Consider the following 26,660-nt stretch of genomic DNA (forward strand, 5'->3'; position numbering starts at 1 on the left):
ATCTCTTTAGTTAAGGGGCTTTTACTATTTTACTATTCAGTCCACCCCACAAATCTTAGATCCACGGTGACAGCTTGGAATTGATGCCAATGCACTGCAAAAGGAATGCAAATGAAAATACTAACTGAGCCACCTGGTAGCGTACCATGAACAGGAATGTTCTAGGCTAGTTTTTCCAGAGTTTCTTATTGTGGAGATGGTACAGGAAACAAAATCCCCATGCCCCCTACCCTGAATACCAAAAACCAAAATCCCCATCCCAAGTCTCCGCTACAAACAAATGTCCATATATCCCACCAACTGAGCCACCTGGTAAGGTGACCTTGATCCATACACATATTACAACCAAAAGCCAAATTTCCCTTCCTCGTTGATTACTATTCATACGCTACAGGAGATTGGCGTTCCATTATCAACCATCAGCAGAAAGTGATGTCAAATTCAAAATTTTAATGTTCAGTGACTTCAGTCTCTCACAACACCCTCCAATATACAGCCAGATTGTTAAAAGCTCTAACCCTTTTCACTTCATTATATCATTTCATGAAGCCAATTTCAGTCCATATAACCAGAGGAGATCCCTCATCATTGAGACCGGTATCACCCATTCCATGACAATTTGCATCCCGGGTGGTGAGATGACCAAAACTCACCAAAGATAAGATCCAACATCCCAGTCAATTCAGTCCATCAAGCCCATCCCCTTGGACTTGGAGCATACCAACTCTACCAGTAAAAGCCAGTACTACTTCAGGATATCAGACAAATGTCTTTGCAGTAACTCAGCAATTCAATAACGAGTATTTCACTCTAAGAACTATCTTTCCTTTCTCCACTCCAAGTTTTCCACCAGTCACCAACCAATGACCTGGGGAATCCTGTGGCCCCTTGCTCATCTCCGTCATATCAACAAATTTAGCTAGTTTGTTGCCTGTGATATCTTTTGCACTAGAACCGGAGTCGCTAGAGCTGGATGTACTTCCTATAGCTGGATCCTTCAACCTGTCTTTAATACTTACAGGAGAATGGTCCCACAAAGACCTCCGTGTTGTGCAGCCTGGTAGTTTAGAATACAAAAGCTTCATGTATAACACATTTCTTGTCCCAAAATCCCATACTCCAAGCTGTGCACCAGTCACTATGTATACACCAGAAAGGTCATCTATGAAAGTCTCATTATTCTCGATTGGAGAAGTGCTAACATGAGAGAAGTTCTTCCATTTCACTGGCTCAAACCATCGACTATCTTGCTCCTCAGGTCCCTGCCACTTGGATGCACCAATAGCCACATGGCTGTCCCAGTATGGCTGGAGGATCTTTGGAAGGGAAGCTAAGTGCTGAAGCTGAATACTGAGGCGGTTCTGTTTAGCACCGTCTAGGCGTAATCTCAAACCTGTTACAGGCTTACGTCCAACTGATACCTGCATTTTCCAGACATCACAATAATAAGAAATGAAGGGTTCACCTATATCCAAAAATATGTTTGTATATAGACAGGAAGATAAAAGACAAAGCCCGTCAGCAAATGGCATACGAGATCAGGCATCATGAGCCAAGATCTAATTTGCCAAAGACAAGTATCTCAGTGAAAAATAACTTTCCCCAAAGAGCGAAATAGTCCAACCGATTTATGTCAAGTTGCCAACAATATTTTTCTGGACATAAAAGAATGTCATAGAAATCGCCACCTATCCTGTTAGGTGGTGATTCTAATACCTAGTCCATTTTTAACCACTGACATCTTTTATGTGGGACCACTATCAATTGATGGGCCCCGACAGTATGTTACTCATGTAAATGGGGCAAAAAGATGGAAAATTTTCACCATGTCTCTTTACATGTTATTTCATTGCCACTAGCAGTGATCCCCTGCAGTACCAATGAAGAAGCTAGAGCTTCTGTAGGGTTTTTTTCAAATTAAACTTTCCATATGGAACATACATGCTCTTGGCTGACATAAAGCTTCTGCCCCATCATGCTAAACTGCACGGAAGGACAAACTGGTTCCTTTCTCTGGTGGCCTGGAAGCTTGTCCTGCACCGGTGCCCATATCCTAGGGATCTGAAATTCTAGGAAATATCGCAGCTCTTCAATTGGAGGCTTGTCTGTTGAACATTGTTGAAAATAAATAAATAAATAAATAAATAAAACAAGAAATCGGATCTTGTTTTAGTTTAAGGAAATTTTTTTTTTGAAGCATAAACAGCAAAGGCATAATGATAACTCTTTAAAAAATGTATGAGAAATGTGTCCTGTGATTTTAGGTTTCTTACATTCAAGGTAGAGGCAAATGGCACGGGTCAGATGGTCCTTTCCAGGTACCCCTTCAAGGAGAGAGGTAATAGGGAAGAAAGTCATACCAATGACATCCGGAGAGGCATGGACAGTTCTTGCCCATAAGGTGTGACGTTGGATTAGATCATCACCTCCTCTCCGCCTGAAGATGACTATAACATCCTGCATCAAAAAATTTCCCATACAATTCTAAGCCCCAAAGTTTCATGACCACCTAAGTTGCAGCAATCAAGAAAAAACATGTAAACATAATTGCTTAACCAAAATATTATCACTTGGACAATGTGCATGCAAAAATCACTGTCCACAGGTTCATCATTTGGCATCAGATTACTATTGACATTGTGGCTGAGAAATCAAATCACAGTACAGCATCCATTAGATGAAAAGGAAAATGACTGTAAATAGATAAACACCATTAGGAGGACCCATAACCTCAAAGCCTACAATTATTAAACAACAATTCTTAATGTCTATCAAATTCAGTTTTGCCAAAGCATGAGCAGAGATGCTTATATATTTGTTAGCCAACCCAAAAGAAGGCTCCAGATCCAAATGATGATGATCAAGAATGATGACAATGTATGCTTATATAAATGAGGCATCAGCAGGAAATAACACACACCTCTCCGAGGCATGTCAATGGTGATTATGGTTGCTATAGTTTGGTTAACGAACCATGGGCCTTTTTTCCAAACCAAACTGGTCTTTTGGTTTTTGGAAAACCACAATCCAAAACCAAAGCAAAACCAATCAGTTAGCTGGTTGACTGGGTTAGTTCTTCAGTTTTTTGTTTTATAATATATTATTAATATATAAAGCATATATTTATATATAATGTATGTATATGTGAAAAATATATAAAATATATATAACTATATATACCAGCCAGTTCAGTCAACCACCTGTTTTTCATATTGGTTAACCCAAACTGAACTGGTACCTTTGGTTTTTCCAAAACACCGAACCAACAGGTTCAGTTAACCAGATTTTTCAGTTTAGCTCAGTTTTTTGGTTTTTGATGAGCACCCTAATGGTGGTTACTACAGGCTTATGGGGATTTTTGTTTTTGAAGAGTTATGCCTATGTGTCTGACAAATATTGATAATGTTAACCATATTTCTATCTAAAAGTGTCCAGTTTCCTAATGGTGAAAATAAATATCAAGCAACAAGAATTCCGGGCATCTAAAACAAAAGGTTGATCATTCCCATTCAATCAGGATCCTTTGCTGTAGAAAACTCTCGTCACTTCTTGCTGTGATGAAGATGAGCCTATGTCGACAAACCACTCAACCACTCTGCACTCTGAAACTAGTCCTTCAGTTAAGAATTTAGCTCAGCCTAATAACTTGGAATTGAACTGAAACAGTAATAAGGAAGCTTTTCAAGAAGGGAAATTCTATGATATCGAAAAGACATGGTACCGGAAGAGCTTTGACCAACCAAAGCACCCCGTAAATTTTGATGAACACCACCCGATTGGTCACCTCTTTTATGAAACCAGTTGTTTGGCTATAAGTTTTTCTGCTATCATGTCTTTCAGGTATCATAGTCGAACCCTTTCAAGTAAAAGGACAAAAGGAAAGAAGATGGAGAAAAGGACTTTTTTTTTTCTAATCGGATCAGGCAAGATAACTCCCTAGACAAACCCACCCAGGTCATGTGACTGATCCGGAATACAGGTAGGGGTGCAAGTTGGGTAGACTGGGCTGGGTTTTAGCTCAACCCAGGCCCAAAACTAAGAAATGGGCCTAAGGCCCAAGCCCGAGGTCAAGCCCAAAATATCCAACCCGAGCCCAATGCACACTAAAATTTGATGCACTCAGGTTGGTCTCAGATTGGTCAATCAACCCATGCTAAAATTGATAAACATGTATTTGTATATGCATTCATATCCAGTTTGAGTCTAAGTATAAGCCATTTCATGCTCAAATTTTGGGCAGCAATGATATCCCACCTTATCTGAAGTGTTCTCAAGAGTTAAGAGGGTTACCAAGCACAGAATGAGAACACTTCCATGTCTGAGAGGTCTGCCTAGGCTGAGTCTAGAGGGACTGGCAGAGGTGTTGGTGTTAAGGGGTGTTGTTCATGGACCTAGAGGTGATTGTGGTGGTGTTAGAGATAGAGGTAGTATAGATGGTGGTGGTGGTGGTAGAGATCTTGCCAGACATGCTATTATATGTGAATGCAGTCATTGTAGGTGTGAGGGCCATACAATTAACGGAAAATCAAATGCTACTGCACAAGGTGCCAACCAGCGAGTTGGTAAGGTCTCCTGCTGGCTGTAGCGGAGACTTGGGATCGAATCCCTTTCACCTAGGTTGGGGGAATGGGCTACTCGAGTTGTGTAGCCCTTCAAAAGAAATAAAAAAAAAAAAAAAAATCAAATGCTACTGCAATTGCATTGACTTCAAAATTTGAAGTTTCAATGGGACCTATCCAAAGAATTCAAGCCAGCTTAATCCCAATGTTGACTGGCAAAGTTAAAGAGCAGATTTATGGGCAGTTTGATAAATTCCATGTACCCAAATTATAGCATTTCTTTGTCCACACCTCTTGCTGTATGGCATTTTTTTTTCTGATCAATTTCTTTCATGGAAAAATTATGTCAAATGGCTTTAATACAATTGATAGTTAAAGGGGAAAATGAAAGAAAATGAGAATAAGTCTGAAATAAATTGCAAGTTTTCAATATTCCCACTTGACCATGATAGTTAATTTTATCAACATAGAAGAGCTCAGGGTAGACAAAAAAGGACATGGGTAGTACCATAGTAGTAGTAAGAAATGATTTAAACACTAATAATTTAATAGTGGATATGGCTTTAAATAGAATGGATTGGTGAAACAGGATTCATGTAACAGCCAATCCCATATATTTGGGGTAAGGCATGGATAATGATGACGGTGATAAGTCATGCCAAGCATCTGTGAAGAAATAATATGTCATACAAGCAAAAGAGAATCTGAAAGAAAAATATACATACTTCTTTTCCAGCAAGATAAGGAGCAGTAAGAGGTTGAGGGTATACTCCTTGGTTGTTGAATAAACAAGGATCCACAGCCTGCCAATCAATGGAAAGAAAAAGTACAAAAATTAAGAAGATATGCAACAGATGACTATAATAAGCATTGCAGCAAAAAAGTCCATACAAATAAAGAAACAAAATTGAGGCGCTAACCTTGTCCTTCAATTTTATTGGACCTGAACACGTACGGCTTTGTGTGTCATAGAACCTCTGATCTCCAATGTCCTGAACATAGTTTTTTATCTCCATAGTTGATAAAGGTGATGAATGGTGCTGCTTCACGTAAATTACATCCTTGCCACCAATAGTTATGGATGTAATGACATGTGTTCCAAAGTTTTCTATAAATCTGGCTCGCAATTTTAATAAAAATGATTAAGATATAAATGGAATTTATCTAAAAACAAAGTTGCCTTGAGCAGCGTTTACACCTTTATACCTTGCCAAGGATGAAGGATCCCATGAAGATGGGATTGCCTGTTTAACATTTTCTTGCAACACTAGCTGAGGCTTTTTGAGCTGAACTTTGCAAAGTGGGATAAAATAACCATCCATGGCAAGGCTCTTTGTACCCGCAGCATCGATTTGTTTTGAACCAGTAAAGTTAAATACAAAATTAAAGCTTCCAAGAGGAATGCTTCCCTGTAGATGGGCCCTTCTATTAAAATTGTCCACCATCTGCACCCATTTATTAAGAAAGCAATATCACTTCCCAATGGACAAGCAGGTTATGAGTTATGACACAGCCATCTTTATTCGAAGAAGGTAAAGTATAACTGTATTAGATATCAAAAAGTGTGTACGGAAAATGACAGCCTAAATATCTATTCCCAATTACATAATCAAAGTTATGATTGCATTCTAAATTTTAGGTTGCAGACTTGGAGCCAAGGAACTCATTTACCAACCATCAACTCTCAATTCATTTTTTGTGAGACACTTCTAGTTATTATATATCTACCATTAACTCATACTCCATACAGAGCAATTTCACCAGAAGTAATACTAACACTTCTAGCTACAAATAACTTGAAATTATTGATATCATTATAACCAATGTATTATTGAGTTCCTAGTTTCCACAACCAAAACCATTAAAGAATAAATTTCTGAACTATAGTTTCAATGATTCTATGTTCTTGGAACGAACTCTGTATTGTCAAAAATAGGCCCTTCCCTCTTGATTTTATGGCTTTTGCAGTTAAACTTCTTCTCTTTTCTTTTATTCTTTTGTGCAAAAGACAAATTTTATATAACCATATCAATCAACAAACATATATAACACATGTACAGTAACTAGCCTATGGCCATAGATTGGGACCAGAATTGGAACCCAAAAAAAACCAAAGTTGAAATTTATCCTCTTTATGCAAAAGGAGAAGCAGTGCTTTAAAAGCGCAAGGCACAAAAAAGGTGCAGGGGACAATTTGCGCCCGAGGCACAAGGTGCAAAAATTAAAAAAAAAAATCTAAAAAATAAAAAAAGTCAAATAAATAAAAAATCAAAAATACAAAAGAATAAAAAATACTAAACATAATATTAATAAAAATATAAACATAAAATTTAAAATAAATGTTTTAAAAAAACTATTATCTAAAATTAAAATACATAGACATAAGATGTAAAGCATATTCAAATGAGAATTTAAAAATAAAATCAAACAAATAAAACATTTCAACTTTCAAGCATGTAAAACCCACAATCTTTTTTTCCTCAATTGCATTACTTCAAGTAGCTAATGTGATGTACAACATATTCCTGATTCTACGAGCCGCTTTTGTGCCACACCCCTCAAGGCAAGCCAAACAAGTCCATGTTAGGGTCTTAAATTCTTAATTCTCATTTCTCATATAAAAAATAATGATTTTATAATTTTAATTACTTTTTAAGAAGATATTTTATTAGGACGAATGAATGAACAACATTACCAAAAAGAGGGTTTTCGGAAAATTTAAGACCTTAACATTGACTTGTTTGGGCTTGCCTCAAGGGGCGTGGCATGCGGGTATGGGGGTAGAGCCCCCGACCAAGCCGCTAGGTTCAAAAAAAGCAAAAAAGTGCCAAATTTTCAAAAGGCACACACTTGGGTTGAGGCGCAAGGCGCATCAAGCACACGCCTAGGTGCACCAGGCATACACCTTTTGAAAGGGCTGCACCTAGGACCTGGGCAAAGCACCTACCCTAAAATGCACCTCGCCTATTCACCTAGACACGCCTTTAAATCACCGAGGAGAAGCATATAAAAGTACCAATGATGTGGGGAAAATTTTAATCAGGAAGATGTGCAAGAGAGTTTTCAAGGGTCAGACAAGGAACTGCCAAAAGAACTAGCACTAGCCTTGGAGTGGCCAGTTCATCAAACGGCTATAGAAGCGAGGAGTTTTCACAGTTTGGCCAATTTTTATCTCAGTCTGATCAATTTCAATTTGTAAGGGCCAGATTGACATTGTATTAAGGAGTCCCATTTCAAACGGACAGAGGTGGCACAGAAATTATCTGATGCCTTGAAGAAGATTTTATTTTATTTTGGTCAAGGCGCCAGTTCTAGTTCAAATTTGGAAAAGCTCTTTCAGGTAGAGATGGAAGTACGAGGTTTGGTGATCGGTGCTGAAGTCACCAAAAAAAAAATTTAAGTTCTATCACCTAATTAAATTTGCATATGGCTATTCCAGAAAACAAAAATGCATATCTCAACCTTAGAGAACGCAAGACAAACTTCAAGTATTCCATGTGGTAGAACCCCACTCTCCTAACCATATTCCAGAGAAAATTATGACAAAAGAAAGAAAAAAAAAGACAAGCTATGGCTGTGTTTGGTTGCAGTGCAATTTTATTTGCATTAGTACAAATGCACGGAAGTGGAAATGAAAACAATGCAAATTCTCGTTTAATTTTGCTTTGTGTTTTACTTTATTCTACTTCATGTCTTAATTTACTTCATTTGTACAGCAATCAAACAAAATAAGCTAAATTTTGAATCAAAAACAGGTCAGAATCTATACTCAAATCATTTACGCTGCCATAGTTTTGTATCGGTGCAGATTTATTTGCATTGCAACCAAACACAGCCTAAGCGACAAAAACTCCTAGATTTAGCAATATGATATCAAGGCTCACACCATCCCAGTAACGAAAAAGATGGCTTTACTGTCTTGGAGATGATATAACCAAGTGACAACAGTTGCCTTAGATACAAGTCAGAAAATGGAGAATCAAAAAGGTAGCAACCTCCTAAAATTAGCAACGAACATTTTTTTACATGAGTTATGAATTTGTTAGCTAGAGAATCCTAGGACTATTGAAGCAATGATTGTGTGGTGAAATAGGCATATTTGGTCGTCACATGCATCACGCCATTCTGTATATCTGACGTGCCAAGCTAACTAGTAGTTTCCATTGGTTAAAACAAATCCGTTCTTTTTCTTCTAGTAAGCAGAAATCTTTTGTTCAAGTTTGTCACTCCCAACAACTGCGTGGAACCAGTCCACTTTGTTGGACGACAACTCCATACAATACAACACAATGATCGAAAATCCAAAAGTCAAACTCACCTTAAAAGTCCCCGTAAATCAGATCAAGAAAACGTTGTGAATCAAGGAAAGGGAAATAGGAATGTGATGGCAGTAAAAAGTTAAGAGGTAAGATAGATGCAATCGAAAAAGAACGAAAAGATTTATTAAAAAGTTAAAAAAAAAAAAAAAAACTACCACATACCTCATAGAAACTGCAAATGGCCGTACTCCTACGCCCAATTGTCTCTTGAGAACTTTTGATGTCCCTGGAAACATTGGGCACAACTACACCTTCATCAGGCTAGAGAAAATCCAGAAAAAAAAGGGGGAAGATTCAACCACGCAAAAGAAGAGAAGATTCAAAATCGTCTACTTTCCATCGCTTCGCTCCCTGTTGTGACTTGGGAATTTGAAATCTTTACTTCAACCTTTTATCTTCTCTCTGTCCATCCCCGCGACCCACTCGGTATCTCCTGCGAATCTGCGATCTCTCTCTCTCTCTCACTCACTGCTGTCTAGCTACCAGCCTACCACAGTACCACTTTCCCTCCCCAGTCCCCACGAGTTCGGCTTCCGCGAGGGCAAGCCCGTTCGAGTAGCTTTTAGAGCCTTGCATTGGGAATATCTTACTACTCATGCGCTGTATTTTATGGAGAGATATTCTCGATGTAAGGTTGAAAAAGGTTATTGAGACGGTACAAACACGGACTTGCCCTGACGGAAGCCGATTTCAGTATCCACACGCACACACACTCTCTCTTACGAGTCTCTTACAATGCGCGTGTCCAATCCCAAACTACTAAGAAAGAAAGAAGCATTGACTCTTGTTATGGGCGGTCTTCTTCCACCGAGAAAATTGATGGCAATGGGATACCGTTCCAATTGGAGCACCTGGTGGCTCTGGCTCTACCTTTTCCTTGTGTCCATATGTCTCTCTATGTGACGGTAATTTACGATACCGAAAAAAAGAATCGTAACCAATAAACGAACACCGCACCATAGAAATGGAAACCAATTGATGTATTTAACAAAATTCACGGGGGATAGAGAAAGTCATTACCTACAATGGGATACCGTTCCAATTGGAGCACCTGGTGGCTCTGGCTCTACCTTTTCCTTGTCTCTATGTCTCTCTATGTGACGGTAATTTACGATACCGAAAAAAAGAATCGTAACCAATAAACGAACACCGGCACCATAGAAATGGAAACCAATTGATGTATTTATCAAAATTCACGGGAGATAGAGAAAGTCATTACCTACAATTACGAACTTTTCTCGTTCATATTTACCGACAAACCAAACACAGCATTTAAGTTTAACGGAAGCTTACATTTGGAGAAGTCTAATCGGCAGCCTGAGGTGTCAAATGTGAATAGCTAAAGACGCAAAGAAGTATATATTGGCATCGATGCTGTAGATACAGCACTGTTTTTATCTCCGCCGCACATCACATTCCCGCCCTATATTGGAACATCTCCGGATAATAGTACCAGAATTGATGATATCATCATCGGGAAATGTTCCAAATATATGGCGGGGATGTTGTGTGGGGCGGCCCCTTGTGGGGTGGAGATGCCCACTCTTTTTCATTTAACGTCTATTTGGCATCATTGTCATTGCTCCAAAAAATGGCACCACACAGTGTTATATTAGAAAAAACGATGCTCCAAGGCACGGTTGGAGCAATGCCAAATTTGGGGTTTCCTGGAGCTGCAGCTCGATATTGCTGATGTGCGGGTTGGAAGCATTGTTTTTTGAGAAAATGGTGTCTTTTTTTATGTTTGGAAACGTCATTATCATGTAGGATGTTTGCTGGAGCAACAACAATACTTTTTGTTTGGTACTAGTGCTCCATGTCTGTTTTCAGCACCGATACCCATTATAGTAAGTCCACATCATTGCCACATCATGTTCTTATTGGCAACAACAAGCTACAATATGAGAAAACGCTAAATTCAACATTACTCTAAACCACACCTTTTTTATTTCTAAGGCATGGCTTGGAGCACAATTTTTTATGGAAAAACTATTCCAAACAACTGTTTTTTTCCGATGTGACACTGATGTATCACTGTTTTTTGAAGCAACGACATCAATACCAAAGAGACGCTTAGTATTTAGTATTTACACTTAATGATGTTCGTCTTCATCACTCAATTGGCTTCAACTTCTGAGGCTGGGCGTGGGTAGATTGGTCAGTGTCCAATATCCATAATGATAGCAAACCCCTTGCTCTTTCCTCTTTGTTCAACGTCTACATGTGTCATTTTCATTTGGGAAAAATACTTGAAATTCCCCTCTCACGATTATGATCTCATTACCTCTCTCTTAGCATGTGTTTGGTTATCTGGGTGTTTATTGAGGGAGTATTTATCAGATAAATGTTTATCTGAAAAATGTTGTTTTAAATATTTTTTGTTTTTTTTTTCTTATTTGGTTGGGCATTTGAAGTAATATCACATAAAATTGTTTTCCACCTTAATTTAAAAGTGTGCCACGTTAGCATTTCATTTTAAGAAATGTGCAGGCATTGAAAAAAACAAGAATTTGACATTTACTCAAATGTCCCATGCACATAAGTCAAAGCATTCAGTTTTTAATGTTTATTTGATAAATAGTGGTTTCAAATGTAATAAACGCCAATGCCTATGTGATATTGATGTTGCGGTGTTTTTCCAATAAACTCCCATCAAACCAAACATAGCATTAGTAGTATGTGTTTAGTTTCGTAGGCATCTATAAACGCCAATGCCTATGTGGTGTTGATGTGGTGGCATTTTTTCCAATAAAGACCCATGGAAACTAAATGTAATCATCATTTGTAATTTACATTATTTCAAAAATCTAGTTTTACCCTTTTCTATTTCTAAGTTTTTACGGCCTCAAATCTGTTACCCATAAGTCGTTTCCACATCTCTACCCACAAAACATTACAATCGCGCATTAGGAATATCTCCCATTTCATTTATAGGGAGATGCTCTCAATGCATGTCGGTGGTATTCCATGGTTATAGATGTGGGAATATTTTGCGAGTAGCAGATACAAAATGGGTTTTTACATGTTCAGGTTGTCGGATTAAAATGATGCTTAAGCTCACAAAGAATAGGTTGGGCTTGGCCTAGCCATCAAGATACCCTTCTCATGAACAGGTCTGAGTCGATTACAGGAATGTAATTGAGTGAATAATATGAAAAAGGATTGGGAGAATTTAACAAGATGAGAGAATAGAGCCAACAATAGAAATAATTTTGAAGTTAATTAGATACAATAAAAACTAATGATGGTGATGACAATCAATGGAAGCAAATGAGAAAATTTTGAATTTGTATATATAAAAAACACCATGTCAATCTAGCTATAACATCAATCCATATTAGGTTTGTATTGGAGCTTGGATCTTTGATGAACCTACAATTTATCTATATTTTATGAGGTTTTTGCATTAAATTTGATGCTGGTTTAATTAGATTTTGCCCTATTTTAGCTTGATTGCAAGAAAGATTTCAGGGGGAGCCAAATCAACAAAAAGAAGGCAAAAGCAAGAAAAGAAAGCCCAAAATTTATCAAGTTCAGCCCGGCCCAGCCATGAGAGCAAGGGAGTTTCATTCGGCCCAAGTAGTGCAAGCTAACTCTTTGGAAAACCCAAGGGAAGAAGCCTAGCAAGAAGGAAATTTCGGCCCAGCCCATTTTTAGCCCAAATAATAGCCTAGAGTGTAGCCTACATGAGCTCAAAAGCAAGCTAAGTTGTAGCCCAAATAGCAGCCCAAAGGGAGCTAGGGGCGGCAACTCCTAGAAGTTTCTTGAAGAGAATGAGGGAGCACTCTAGAAGGTTCATGAGGGGTGTAATACACCCAATTCTAGAGACTTCAAGAAGGGGCAAGAGCCCCCTTGAAAAACTATATAAGGAGGCCTCTAGGAGGGGGGAGAGGTGTTCAATTGCTTGAGAGGAAGGCTCTCCCACTCTTAGAGGTTCGACCACCTTGAGAGAAGAGAAGAGAAGAAGGCTAGGCGCAAGGAAGAAGAAGAAGAAGGGCTGAAGGAAGTTCAAGACAAGCAAGCTAGAAGAGAAGGTGAGTTCGAATTGAAGGTTTGTGATTCAAAGATCTTTTGTAATAAATCATTTGTAGTTTCATTCTCTTTTGATTTGAATTCAGTTTCTTTGTTACATTTTCTTTCTTCTTTCTCCTTGTTTCCATTCTTCCTTGATGTATTTCAGCTTGTAAAATTTCAGTTCAGCAATCTAATTCTTTTTTATTCATTCAAATGGTCATGAATTGTACTTGAAGTTTCTTGAATAAGGGTGTTATTGTAGATTAATTCGGCCAACTAACCTTCAAAACTCAGATCTGAATTCTCAGATCTGAGATTGCAAGATCTGAATTGCTTGAAAGAGAATTCAGATCTGCAATTTTCAGATTAGGCGAATTAATCTACAGCTTGGAATTCCTAGAGTGCTTGAGAGAGACTCTAGGAATTCAGATCTACTATTCAAGAACTGAATTGAGTGCAAGGTTAGAGATAACTTGCACAATTCAGTTGGTGATCAATTCAGATTTGAATTGATGCCTTAGAGGTGTTTGAAGAAATGCATGCATGGGGATTAGATTCTTGCTAGAGATAGAAGAACCGTCACTCATGCATAGGATGAACATGCGCTTGAGAGAGGCTGTTCATGAGCTTGGGGTTTCACCAAACCAAGGCTCAATCATGATTTATTCGAATGATCCAAATTGATTAGATTGCTGAATTCTGAGATTGACATTTACTGCTTACTCTTCTAACCTGATTTGAAGGCAATTGGGCCAATGATTTAGATAGATTTTAATTTAGGATTTCTTAGCTTTCATTAGAGTTTTGATTTATTTGTTGATCAGATAAGAAGTGCTCAATTTAGTATTGGTAATTGTTTCCTAAATCCTCGTGGGAACGATACTTCACTCACTACTTTATTACTTGAACGGTTAGTGCACTTGCTAGTGTCACAATGAGCCACACATCAATCTGCTACCTACACCCTTCCCACAAGATGCTATAATCATACATCAAGAATATCTTTTATACTTGTATATTGTCAATTAACTCAATTGGTAAGGTTATTGGTTGGTATAGCAAACACTTGAGATCAAATATTGCTATCACCGAGGTTAGTGGGCTACCCTCAGTTGAGTAGCTAGAGTTCGGATTGGATGGAGACAAAATAAATCATAAACATCAGGTTGGGCAACCTACCACAAGTGAACACACCAATGTTCTTTATGCATGAGGGAAAGAGAGGAGAATACTGGTATTTATATGTTATCGCAAGGTTCGTGCTTAATCAGCTCCTGCAACATCGGGCAAGTAGACGGATTTGATAGTTTGGGGGCTTGGGGCAAAAGTACATTGCTTTTGCACTCTTCACTGCTACACAAGATGAAGACATTCTATATGTGTAAAACCGAGCTCATTTATAGTATAAAAAAAGAACCCATTTATAATTTTGCAACCACTATCTTTTGCATTTGCACTCTACAATACATATTCTAAATGTTTAAAACTATGTGATGAAGGGTGATTTGACCCGATCTATGAAATGGCGACACGTGGACATTGACCCGATGTAAGCGACAGTTCAGCATTGTGGCCCGGTACAGCTAAGTAATGGGCCCCTAAAGCAGTTCGCCATGATGCAAGCTCTGGGTTCCCCGAGCTACCCCCAAAGGGATATTCCGAGGCAACTTCAGCTCGCAAGCTAAGAAAATCAGCTCGCCCGAACTCCCAAGCAGACAAGTCATCCCGATGACTAATTCTACTAAGGGTACTCCTGAAGTATTCCGAGCTCGCTGCAAAGTAGCTCACGAGTGAGTCGCACAAGCATTCCACAGGAAGCTTCTATCTGACAGGCCGTACCAATCAGACTGCGCCATATCCCCTACTAACAGGCAGTCCCTGTCCTTTCGGCAGCCTGCGCCCACGTCTCTCAATAGGTGGAGGCGTGCCTGCCACTTTGCAGACGTGTCACTCGCCCGGGTAAGGAGTATGTCACAACGGCCACTTACGCAACCCTGGCGGGTAACGGCTGTAGCAGGGGGCCCAGTGGCGGTTATGTTCAATCTCCCAAGGAGCGCCCCTATAAAAGCCCTCAGGGCAGAGGAGAAACTTCTTCTGGAAAACCAAAAAATCTCTTGAGTACAAGAAAACTGCGCGACCTCCACTCTTAGCCTTCGTTTTTCCCTTTACTTCCCAGACACAATACTAACTTAAGCATTAGAGTATTGCCATCGGGTAAATCCCCGGGAATCCTTCCCTTCATCTTCTCAGGTCCCGCTCGTTAAGAGCAAGGAGTCAGTCAGCGGTCAGCTAGGAGTGTCCGGATCGCGCTACATCATTTGGCGCCGTCTGTGGAAAACGCTTCAAAAGGCCTTTCCCTCAAAACTCTTTTAGTTCATTCTTCTTCTTTGAAACAATCTAACATTCATGGCTTCCCCTAGCAATGTCGGACGAAGCACGGAAATGGATAACTCCAGGGAACAATCCCAGCTTCCTACTGTCTGTATCGGACAATTCACCGTCCCCCTCTTAGCGGACGGAATCCCCAGCTTAAGCGTGCCTCTCACAATGGCACCTGTCATCGCCCCATTTCTTGCTACAATCGAAACAACATTCACCGAACCTTCGGTCGTGCCCCCGACAGCCAACCCGAACCAACTAGAGGACCTAGTGCAGCGCATGAGGGCCATGTAGGCCCAAATGCAACAGTTCCAACAGCTCCAGCTCTATCAACAACACCTGCTGTACCAGGTCTCCCGGTGCCAGTATCAGCAGCAGTTCCCCCACCTGCCCCAACCTCAGCTTCAACAGCCTGAACACCGGGTCTCGCAGCAAGCCAAGTCTCACCGCCAAAGCGAACACTCTAGCCGAGGAGAGGCCCCCCAAAGTCTCCCAAAAAACCAAGCCTCCCCCCACGGCAGACGGGAGAGACCGGCTACCCCGATCTCGCCGCGGGCGGACAAGTCGGGAGGACCCCGACCCAGCTGGTCAACGTCGCCCCAACAGTCAAATTTTGGAACCTCGATCCTTGAGAATCGGTTCAAAATCCTAGCAGCAGACTCCAAGCAGGCCCCTTTTGTCCGTAGCCATAACCAGCAGGCCGAGCTACCCCCAGCGCAAACTGTTCTGGATAGCGCGGAAGTGAGCAGCATGAATGCCGAGCCCGTCAGGAAGCAGAGGCGCCAACACCGAGCTCGCCAATCTATCACCCGCGATTGGCATGAGCTCATGAGCAAAGAAGAAGTAGGCTCAGTCGAAGCCAAAGCTCCCCTTCTCTCAGTTCCGTCTGCCTTATTTTCCGAACTCCTGGCGGTCCTGATGCCCAAGGATTTCAAACTCCCCCCTCTTGACAAGTATGACGGGTCATTCGACCCGAGTGATCATGTAGATGCCTTTCAGTCACAGATGCATCTGGCGCGAGTCAGTGAGTCATGCATGTGCATGGCCTTCTCCACTACGTTCAGGGGAGCAGCTCGCACGTGGTATCGAAACTTTACATCAATAAGAAGTTGGGCGCAGTTCACACAAGCCTTCACGTCGCACTTTGTCACCAGCAAGCGATGCCCGCGAACTGAAGAAAGCATCTTCAACATAGCACAAAGGGAGGGAGAGTCTATCAAGAGTTATATCAAGCGGTTCAACGATGCTTGTATGCAAATACCGCACCTGGATCCCGCCGTACGCCTTGCAGCGGCCAAGAAGGTCGTGAAGCACAAAGAGTTCAAGTGGCACATGGTCGTCAACCAACCCGCGGCCATAACTGAGTTTCTGAAACTTGCGGATAAGTTCATAGCCACCGAAGAGGAGATCAACCAGAAGGGTGAGGGCGCACCCGAAAAAAGAAAAAGAGAAGAACCTCCCAGTCAAGAGGACACCCGAAGAAAAAAGGAAACAGCTCGGGGTGCAAAGTCGGGTCAGTTGTTCCGAGCTCCTGCTCCTGCTCCGGACCGGGCTGATTACACTCCACTGAACGCGAAGCGGGCCGAAATTCTGATGGCGATCAAGGATGCCCCGTATGTGAAGTGGCCACCCCGTCTAAGGGGGAATCCCAATGATAGAAATAAGAATCTGTATTGCAGCTTTCATAAAGACCACGGTCACAGTACCGAGAGTTGTAAAAACCTCCACGATGAGATAGAGAAGCTCATCCATCGCGGATATTTGAGGAACTTTGTACAAAATAATAATATAAATAATAATAATAATAATAATAATAATAATAACAACAACAACAACAACAACAACAACAACAACAACAATAATAATAATAATAATAATAATAATAATAATAATAATAATAATAATAATAATAATAATAATAATAACAACAACAACAATAATAATAATAATAGTAATAGAATAGGTCGGCAAGGGAAGCACGGTAGAGACGCTCCTGAATCCAGTAGCAGGCCAACCGAACAATCGCAGAGACAGCCTCCGGAGGAAAGGCTAGTTCGGGGGACCATGCACATGATAGTGGGAGGTTCAATCGTTGCGGGTTGCACCTCAGCGACAGCTCGGACGTCAGTTTGTGAGGTCACCCGGGAGGAGCAGAACCCCCCAAAGCGGCCAAGAACAGAAGAGTCGATTTTCTTCACAGAAGACGATACGCGAGGGGTCCATTACCCCCACGACGACGCAACCATGATAAAGCTGAGGATCAACGACTTCGAGGTCAAGTGCGTACTCGTCGACTCAGGCAGCTCGGCCTACATATTTTTCAAAGCTGCGTTTGACCAGCTCCAGTTGAAGAGAAGCGACCTGAAGCCCGTTGATACTCCTTTGGTAGGTTTCAACGGAGAAGAAGTCTGGCCCCTTGGGAAAATAATAGTCCCGGTAGAGGTCGACACGTGGCCTTGTGTGGCCAGATTCGAGCACAACTTCCTAGTGGTAGCAACCCCCTCGCCTTACAATGTCATAGTAGGTCGACCGATCACCCATGTCCTGCGAGCAGTGGTCTTCACTTACCATTTAGCCATGAAGTTCTCAACCGACTTCGGGGTGGGAGTAGTGCGGGGCGACCAACTTGAGTCCTGCAAGTGCTACGCTGTCGCCCTAAAGGGGAAAACCAAAGTAGCCGATGACCTTGAACTAGAGCGACCCACGGAGCAAGGCAAAGAGCGAGCCACACCCACAGAAGAAACGGTCGCGGTCCCGACCTCGACAGCAGACCCAGCTCGAACACTCTAGATCGTTGCTTCCGTCCCAGAGCCCCTATGATCCAAACTGGTAAGTTTTTTACTTCAAAATTTAGATATTTTTGCATGATCTGCGGCAAAAATGCCCGGTATAGACCCCAGACTCATAACTTACAAGCTAAACACTGATCTTGTAGTTAGGCCCGTTAGACAGAAGAAACGCAACCTAGCCCCAGAACGGTGGAAAGCGGTCGACGAGGAAGTCAAGAAGCTCCTCGCAGTGGACTTCATAAGAGAAGTCCAATACCCGCGCTGAGTAGCCAACCCCGTCCTGGTAAAGAAGGCCAACGGCAAGTGGCGCATGTGCGTCGACTACACCGACCTGAACCGGGCTTGCCCGAAAGACTACTTCCTGCTCCCCCGAATCGACCGTCTGGTGGACGCGACCTCAGGGCATGAGTTGCTCAATTTCTTGGACACCTATTCGGGCTATAACCAGATCAAGATGGACCCGGAAGATGAAGAAAATGCTACTTTCATCACAGAGTTCGGCCTCTACTGCTACAAGATTATGCCCTTCGGGTTGAAAAACGTAGGGACAACCTTTCAGAGACTTGTAAATAAATTGTTTGCGTCGTTAATCGGCAGAAAAGTAGAATGTTGTGTAGACGACATGGTCGTCAAAACTCAACTCTCACATGAATTAATACAAGACTTGCGTTCCGTTTTTGAAATTTTGCGTAAGTTTAATATGAGATTGAATCCAAACAAGTGTGTGTTCGGTGTAACCTCGGGTAATTTCGTAGGATACATCATTAACCGGCGCAACATTGAAGCCAACCCGGATAAGGTTAAGGCCATCTTGGACATGAAGCCACCTTGAAAGCTGAAAGAAGTTCAAAGGTTGAATGGCCGCATAGCCGCCCTAAGTCGTTTCATGTCTAAATTGGCGAACCGCTGTCTGTCGTTCTTTAAGGCAATAAAGAGCAAAGGGTTTGAATGAACCCAAGATTTCCAACTCGCATTCGACGAGCTCAAAGAATACCTCACTAGTGTGCCGACCTTAACCCGACCCGATGAAGGCGATGTTTTAAAACTCTACCTCTCGGCGAGCGACGAGGTGGTCAGTTTAGTACTAATAAAGGAAGTAGATCGGGTCCAACGACCCATCTATTATGTTAGTAAAGTATTGCAGAAAGCAGAAACGAGATACCCGAAGATGGAAAAGCTAGCATACGCATTGATAATTGCAGCTTGGAAGCTCCGTCCATACTTCCAAGCTCATACTATTATCGTCCTTACCGACAAGCCTCTGAGGCAAGTATTGCTTAAGCTCGAGGTCTCCAATTAACGAAGCGGGCCATCGAGCTCAGCGAGTACGACCTCCAGTACAAGCCGCGAACTGCCATTAAGGCCCAAGTCTTAGCAAATTTCATAGCCGAATGCACATTCAATTCTAAAGTTTCCAGTCCGATTGAGCGCAAGGCTCCCACCTTGGGTGAGCCCGAAGCTCCCGGATCGGTCGAGTCCAAACCCCATGAAGTAGTAGCCAGTGTGGCACCTCTCCTAGCTCAGCCAACCGCGAGCTAAGATGAGGAGCCTTGGATCCTTCACGTAGATGGCTCCTCGAACCAACAGGGTAGCGGTGCCGGAATAGTTCTGCACGGCCCAAGTGGCATGAAACTGGAGTACGCGCTACGCTTCGAGTTCGAAGCATCCAACAATGAAGCAGAATACGAGGCATTGATAGCCAGACTAACCTTAGCTAGAGAAGTAAAAGACAAGCACATCGTTATTTGCAGTGACTCCCAGCTCGTAGTCAACCAGGTCACGGGTGAATATGAAGCTCGTGAGCCGACCATGGTCGCCTACTTAGCCAAAGTCAGAGAGGCCTTGCTCGACTTCCAGTCACACTTCATCAATTGGATCCCAAGGTCGGAGAACGCTGAGGCCGATGCCTTCTCCAAGTTAGCCAACACTAGCAACATCACCATGAGAACGGTGTACATAGAGGACCCGTCTCGCCCTAGCATTCTCGGGGGGGCAGTGGAGGTCGCTCCTGTCGTTTGAGCAGAGGAGGTCGCTTCTGTCTCGGCCTAGCACTAGCGACTTCCATGGTGCACTTAATTCTTTGCTAGGTGAATTGCGCTTTGACTATCATACAACAAGGTTGATTTGTCTTGTTGCAAACCCAATTCATTAACAAAACCTGTTAACCAAATAGCCTCTTTAGCACCCTCCACTACTGCCATATACTCAACCTCAGTAGTGGACAAGGCAACAACAGGCTGCAGCATTGCCCTTCAACTAATAGGACCTCCCGTTAGAAGAAATATGTATCCCGTCATTGAACGACAACTATCTAAGTCTTTAGCATAACCAGCATCAAGAAAACTGACCAGATGATTTCTATAAGACCCTCTATCAAACAATAAACCCACATTATTAGTACATCTTAGATATCGAAAAATCCATTTTACTGCATGCCAATGTTGTATCCCTGGATTCTCAATATACCTACTCACAACACTAACTGTGTGAGCGATATTAGGCCTAGTGCACACCATTGCATACATAAGGCTCCCAATAGCACTACTATATGGTAAGCGTGACATATGCTCTCTATCTTCATCAGTTCTTGGTGACAATTCTACTGACAACTTGAAATGTTGTGCAAGCGGTGTCTGAACTGGTTTAGCATTTGACATTTCAAACATTTCCAAAATTTTTAGGATATGCTTCATTTGAGAAACCCATAGCTTGCATTTGTTTCTGCCTCTGATAATTTCCATCCCAATAATCTTATTAGCCCTTCCTAGATCCTTCATATCAAATTCAGCACCAAGCTTGGTCTTCAATTCCAAGACATTCTCCATGTTTTCACCAACTACAAGCATATCATCAACATATAACAACAAAATAATAGGTGAACCATTTTTTACAATTTTGTAGTAAACACAACAGTCATAAGAACTTCGCTTGTAACATGAATTAACCATAAAAGCATCAAAGCGCTTGTACCACTGCCTAGGTGATTGTTTTAAACTATAAAGCGATCTTTTTAATTTGCACACTAGACCCTCATTTCAAGCACTTTAAAGCCTTCTAGTTGCTCCATATAGATGACTTCCTCCAACTCACTAGGAAGAAAGGCTATCTTAACATCAAGTTGTTCAATCTCTAAGTCAAGTTTAGCTACCATGGATAGCATTGTGCGAATAGATGAGTGTTTCACTACTAGAGAGAAAATGTCATTATAGCCCACACCCTCCTTCTGACAGTATCCCTTTGCTATTAATCTAGCTTTGTACTTCACTTTTTCATTATTGTTCCTTCCTTCTTGCGAAATACCCACCTACAATCTATCACCTTTTTGTTTTTAGGTGGTTCAGCCAAGTCCCAAGTATGATTTCTATTAAGTGACTCAATTTCTTCTTGCATTGCAGTTATCCACTTATCTCTGCCATCTTGGTTGAGTGCATCCTTATAATCATAAGGGCCATCATCACCACATACGAGACCAAATGCCACCATGTCTTCAAATTCATATCTCATAGGTTGTTTGATAGACCTTCTTTCTCTATCCCTGGCCAAATGGTAATTAGTCTTTTCTTGCTCCACTTGCTCATCTTGGCTTTCTTCTAGGCCCAATGATCCCTCTAATGATGAATGCGGTGAACCATTGCTCTCATCATTAGATGTAGGCCTATGTACCTGTTCCACAAATAGCTTTTCATCTTCCTTATTGATTTTTTTTTCCATGGACCGATCATCAAAGACCACATCTCTACTATATATCACACATTGGGTTGTTGGATTCCATAACTTGTACCCCTTGATTCCCTTCTCATACCCAATGAAGATATAGGGTTTAGATTTAGCATCCAACTTGAATATTTCCCCTTCATGTACATAAACATATGCAGGACATCCAAAACTCTCAACATGCTATAGTCAACTGGTTTTCCAGTCCAAACTTTTTCAGGAATTTTGCATCCAATTGCCGAATTCGGTGATTTGTTCACTAGATAGCAGGTTGTATATGGCTTCTACCCAAAATACTTTAGGTAATCCAGCATGCAACCTCATACGCCTAGCTCTTTCTGTCAATGTTCTATTCATTCTCTCTGCCACTCCATTTTGTTGGGGTCTTTTTTGAGTTGAAAAATGTCTTTTGATTCCATGCTTTTACAGAATTTTAGGAACTCCCCATCCTTGTATTCCATCCCATTATCAGTCCTTAAGCATTTCACATTTTTTCTTGTTTGTAATTCCACCTCAGCCTTTTGTTCCTTAAATTTAGCAATTACCTCTGATTTGTGCTTTAAGAAATACACCCAAACCCTCTTAGAGTAGTCGTCAATTAAAATTACAAAATAATGAGCTCCACACATAGATTGGACAGGGGCTGGACCCCGCACATAAGAGTGAATATACTCCAAGACTTTTTTGCATGTATGATGTCCTATCTTGAAAGACACTCTATGTTTATTTCCATACGCACAATACTTGCAGAATTTTAGCTTACAAGTCTTTACTCCACTTAGTACTTTCATCTTGTGGAGTTCTAACAAGCCTTTCTCACTCATATGCCACAAATTTGTATCATCAACATCTGTGTCAACTGGAGTAGTAATTGCAGCTCCACCCGTCACTGCACTCCTTTCTAGAATGTAGAGATTGTCTTCTCTTCTTCCTTTCATTGCAGTCATGGATCCTCTCTTAACCTTAAGAGCATCATTTGTCCATGTGAATGAACAACCATTTGCTTCAAGTGTGCCTAAGGAGATAAGATTTTTCTTCAATGTCGGGACATGTCTAACATCACTAATTGTCCTTACACATCCATCAAACATTTTTATTTTGATGGTACCAATCCCCACAATTTTGCAAGCTGCATCATTTCCCATAAGAACAACACCACCAATACGTGGTTCATAGTTGTCAAACCAGAGTCAAGTAACCAAGTTTCTACAAATTCCCTTTCTTTATCAAAAACTACAAGTACCTCTCCATCTTGTTCTTCTGCAATACTTGCTCACTCCATTTTATGTTTACTTCCTTTTTCTTCTTTGTTTACAGTCCCTCTTCATATGCCCCTCCTTATGACAATAAAAAAACATGAATTCTTTGGCCTTGGATTTTGATATTGACCTTTCTTCCTTTCCTTTTTCTCTTTCTTTAGACCTTCCCCTTCCTTTTCCCTTTTCTCTCACCACTAATCCTTCACCATGGGAATCCCCTGTGTGTTTCTTTCTCAACTCATTTTCCAATAGTATTGTTGTAATATCATCATACTTGAGTGCGTCTTTCCCATATATCAAAGTGGTGACAAGGTTATTATAGGACTTTGGAAGTGAAGCCAAAAGTATAATGGCTTTGTCGGTATCATCAACCTTAACTTCTACACTCAAGAGCTGGGAAAGATTTTATTAAATTCACTTATATGGTCAAGGAAGTTTGCTCCCTCCTCCATGTGAAGTCTATAAAGTTTTTTCTTTAAAAATAATACGTTTGTCATTAACTTCGACATGTATAAGGATTCCAGCTTCTTCCAAATTTCTGTTGTTGTCTTCAGGCCCGATATATAATAGATAACTTCATCCGCCAAACAATTTTGGATTGCTCCAACTGCTTTCCTATCAACTATTTTCCAGGTTGCATCTGTCATGTGTTCTGGCTTATTCTCCTTTCCATCCAAAGCTACTAAAATATCTTATCCTGTAAGGAAATCCTCCACTCTTGTTCGCCACAAGTTGAAATTTCCCTTTCCATCAAATCTTTCTACTTCATACTGAATAGTAGAAGAGTTTCCCTTCGAGCTCATGGTGTGTTCTCTCAATATGCACGCTCAAATTTAGTAAAATAGCCCCAAACACGTCCTTTTAAAACAACCCAAAAATTTAACAAACACTTGAAGTGTTAAAAGAATATCAAATCGTCTAGGACATAAACTTTATGGGTTTAGAGTTACTATAAGTGCTTGAAACATGCAGAAAACTGGTCCACCTTCTTAACAATGAACCCAAAATCACCAACTGCATAACTCACGAATTAATGGAGCCGCCAACTCCCCTTCGTGATTCAACAATACATACACCAAGACATTCCATAGCAATAAAGGAAACCAATAGCTTTGATACAAGTTCTAAATGTTCAAAACTATGCTAATGGAACAGTGTATTCAAGCATAACAAACATACAAGAGAAGAAATTTAACGTGCAACTCATAAAATAGAAATGGAAGAGAGATGGAGAGAGCACACCAGATTTACGTGGTTCAGCACCGTGGCTTATGTCCACGGGCGTTCAAGAACAAGAAATCTATAGAAGCTTCTAATAGAGTTACAATGGCTCTCCTTCTACAGCCCTTCTGTCTTTCCATTCATGCCCTTTTCCCTCCTATCTTATTCTCTCTTTTCTCTCTCTTTTCTCAAAAGACAAAAGACAACAAAAAAGAAAACCTAATAGATACCAGCCCTTGGATCTTAGTTATCTCCAATGGCTAAGATTACAAGATGTAACACAACTTACACTTATAAGATTTCCCAAAAATACCTTGATGAAACCCCATAAATCCAACACATACATTTGTGCTTTTACCAATCACAGCCTTAAATTTTAAACCATTCTAATAACAAAAAATCCTTGTATTTTAAATCCAATTCAATTCCATTAATACTCGAAGATATTTGAAGAGAGTGGATAGGATTAGTATTCGATCCAAGAGTCTTATTGTGGACCAGTTAAATCCGTTGATGAAATCATAGACAACTAGTAATTTGAATAAGGGAAAATATATGATGCAGGAAAGACATGGTACCGAAAGAGTTTTGACCAATCAAAAGCCATCCATGAATTTTGATAAATAGCACCCGATTGGCCACCAAGTTTATGATTCCAGTTGATTGGTCAAACGTATTTTTTGATATCATATCTTTTTCATATCATAGTGGAACCCTTTGAATAATCAAACTATCTACCTCACTTGTAAAATAGATCTTTTCAACCGAATGAAAGGCCAAATACACTATTGATGGTACCCAAATGTTCGAATCCAGCAATTAACTTAGGAATCCGGCTACAATACCAGAAAGGCATGATTACCTCAAATAGATTCATCAAAATTCACTTCTAGTATCATGGCAAAACCTCAATGGTGCTCCCTTAATAACCAACATTAAAGATTAAGTTCCCCTTTCATAATAGAAAATGTTTCATTTTAGATCATTCTCCCTATAACCTTGGGGTTCTCTCTATAAAAAGGGAATAACTCTCCTCCACAGACAATATCATATAATTTAGACCTAGGGCTTCCCAAAAGGGGGACTTTCCCTTCTCTCCTCTCTTCTCCTCTCTTCTCCTCTCTTCCCTACAATCTCTCTCTTTCCGATCGCCTCTTCCAAACTTTTAGAGACTTAACCAACTTCTGTCGCCTTACGACGGCACCAACACAAAGAGTGGTGAATTCTTTTCTCTCACATGTGGCCAATCAATGGAGGTGTTCTTTTTCAGAAATGTACTCTAACCCTGAAGGCAAGATATTAGAAAGTAATGGAGGGAGAAGAATTAACCCGTGTTGATCAAGATGTGCCCTCGCCCAGCCAAGACCAACTCAATGTGGATGGAGCTTCTAACCCCATTCAATCGACCCATGTGTTGATACATAATTATAAAGGTGAGTTTTTCATGGGATGTGTAGTCAATGTATCTAGTGCCCCTCCAGAGGTAATTTGGGTGTATGTAGAGAAGGAATTCGGTTTGCCATTCAGGTAGGAATTGAAACCATTTGTGTAAATGGAGATGCACAATAGATTGTCCGTTTCCCGTTGGATTCTTCCTTGGGGGTACATTGGCCAATCTTCCGCTTAAATCACAGATTGCAGGAACCTGTTGTTGGAGTGTGACCATCACTCTCTTTTGTTCATCATACAGGTTAATACAGTGGCTTTGTCTGGCTAAACATGCTTTCTCTTTACTCAGACCATGCACTTGGTCTAGATACCCCTTTTCTATTACCTCTAATGTTGAAAGATTTTATTTGTCTATGGGCTTTCAAAAAAACTCCTTTCATTCTCTTTTTCTTCTTTTTTTCTTTCATTCTATTTTTTTTTTCTTACTTTTTGAATTTCCCCTCTTTCTTAAGATGATCAATGATCCGTTTACTGCATTTTTTACACGTAAAACTCGTAAATGGGGCCATTAAAATGGATAAGCTTTTGTCAGGGGTTGCCCAGGGTGTGTTTGGGGAGCCTGGCTACCTTGTTTTGTAGCCCATTGCCAATGGAGAAGCCAATTACTGCAATTGCAATTGGAAGGGACAAAATACTACTATATTTACAGCATATGTCCTGATTCCTGATATTGCAAATATCGACAATCATAATCATTAATCACCCTAACAATCAGCTATGCACCCTTTCAATAACCAGAATCAACTGCTTTCAAACCATCCGTACTCGAGTGTTAATTTTATTTACTTTTGCTTCAGATCTATTCATTTGTGAGAAGCGAAGGAAGAAAGATTCAAAATATCATACGTATCGGTCCGTACACATCGTATTGGGAGTTTTCCAATATGTTCTTATAGAGGATGTATCAGAGTTTTGATCGCCCTGAACTTCAAGGGTGGATGGACCTTAAACCGGTCC

The 26,660-nt window shown here is 40.7% G+C and overlaps 1 protein-coding gene across 1 annotated transcript; it reads right to left on the reverse strand.

The window, feature by feature from the left end:
* Nucleotides 1-80: 80 nt before the first annotated feature.
* On the reverse strand, nucleotides 81-22,919 carry LOC148868045 (MACPF domain-containing protein CAD1-like). Its single transcript, XM_088968246.1, has 10 exons — nucleotides 22,538-22,919; nucleotides 21,369-21,911; nucleotides 20,574-20,896; nucleotides 9,041-9,139; nucleotides 5,766-6,004; nucleotides 5,480-5,675; nucleotides 5,285-5,362; nucleotides 2,274-2,457; nucleotides 1,942-2,105; nucleotides 81-1,421 (listed from the first exon to the last, which is right to left on the reverse strand). Exons 1-10 carry the CDS (start codon nucleotides 22,917-22,919, stop codon nucleotides 783-785), a joined length of 2,847 nt encoding a protein of 948 aa, XP_088824372.1. The 3' UTR covers nucleotides 81-782.
* Nucleotides 22,920-26,660: the final 3,741 nt, after the last annotated feature.

This window comes from Nelumbo lutea, chromosome 2 (genome assembly GCF_056320005.1).
Source record: "Nelumbo lutea isolate HS-2025 chromosome 2, American lotus-T2T, whole genome shotgun sequence".
In the NCBI taxonomy this organism is placed as follows: Eukaryota; Viridiplantae; Streptophyta; class Magnoliopsida; order Proteales; family Nelumbonaceae; genus Nelumbo; species Nelumbo lutea.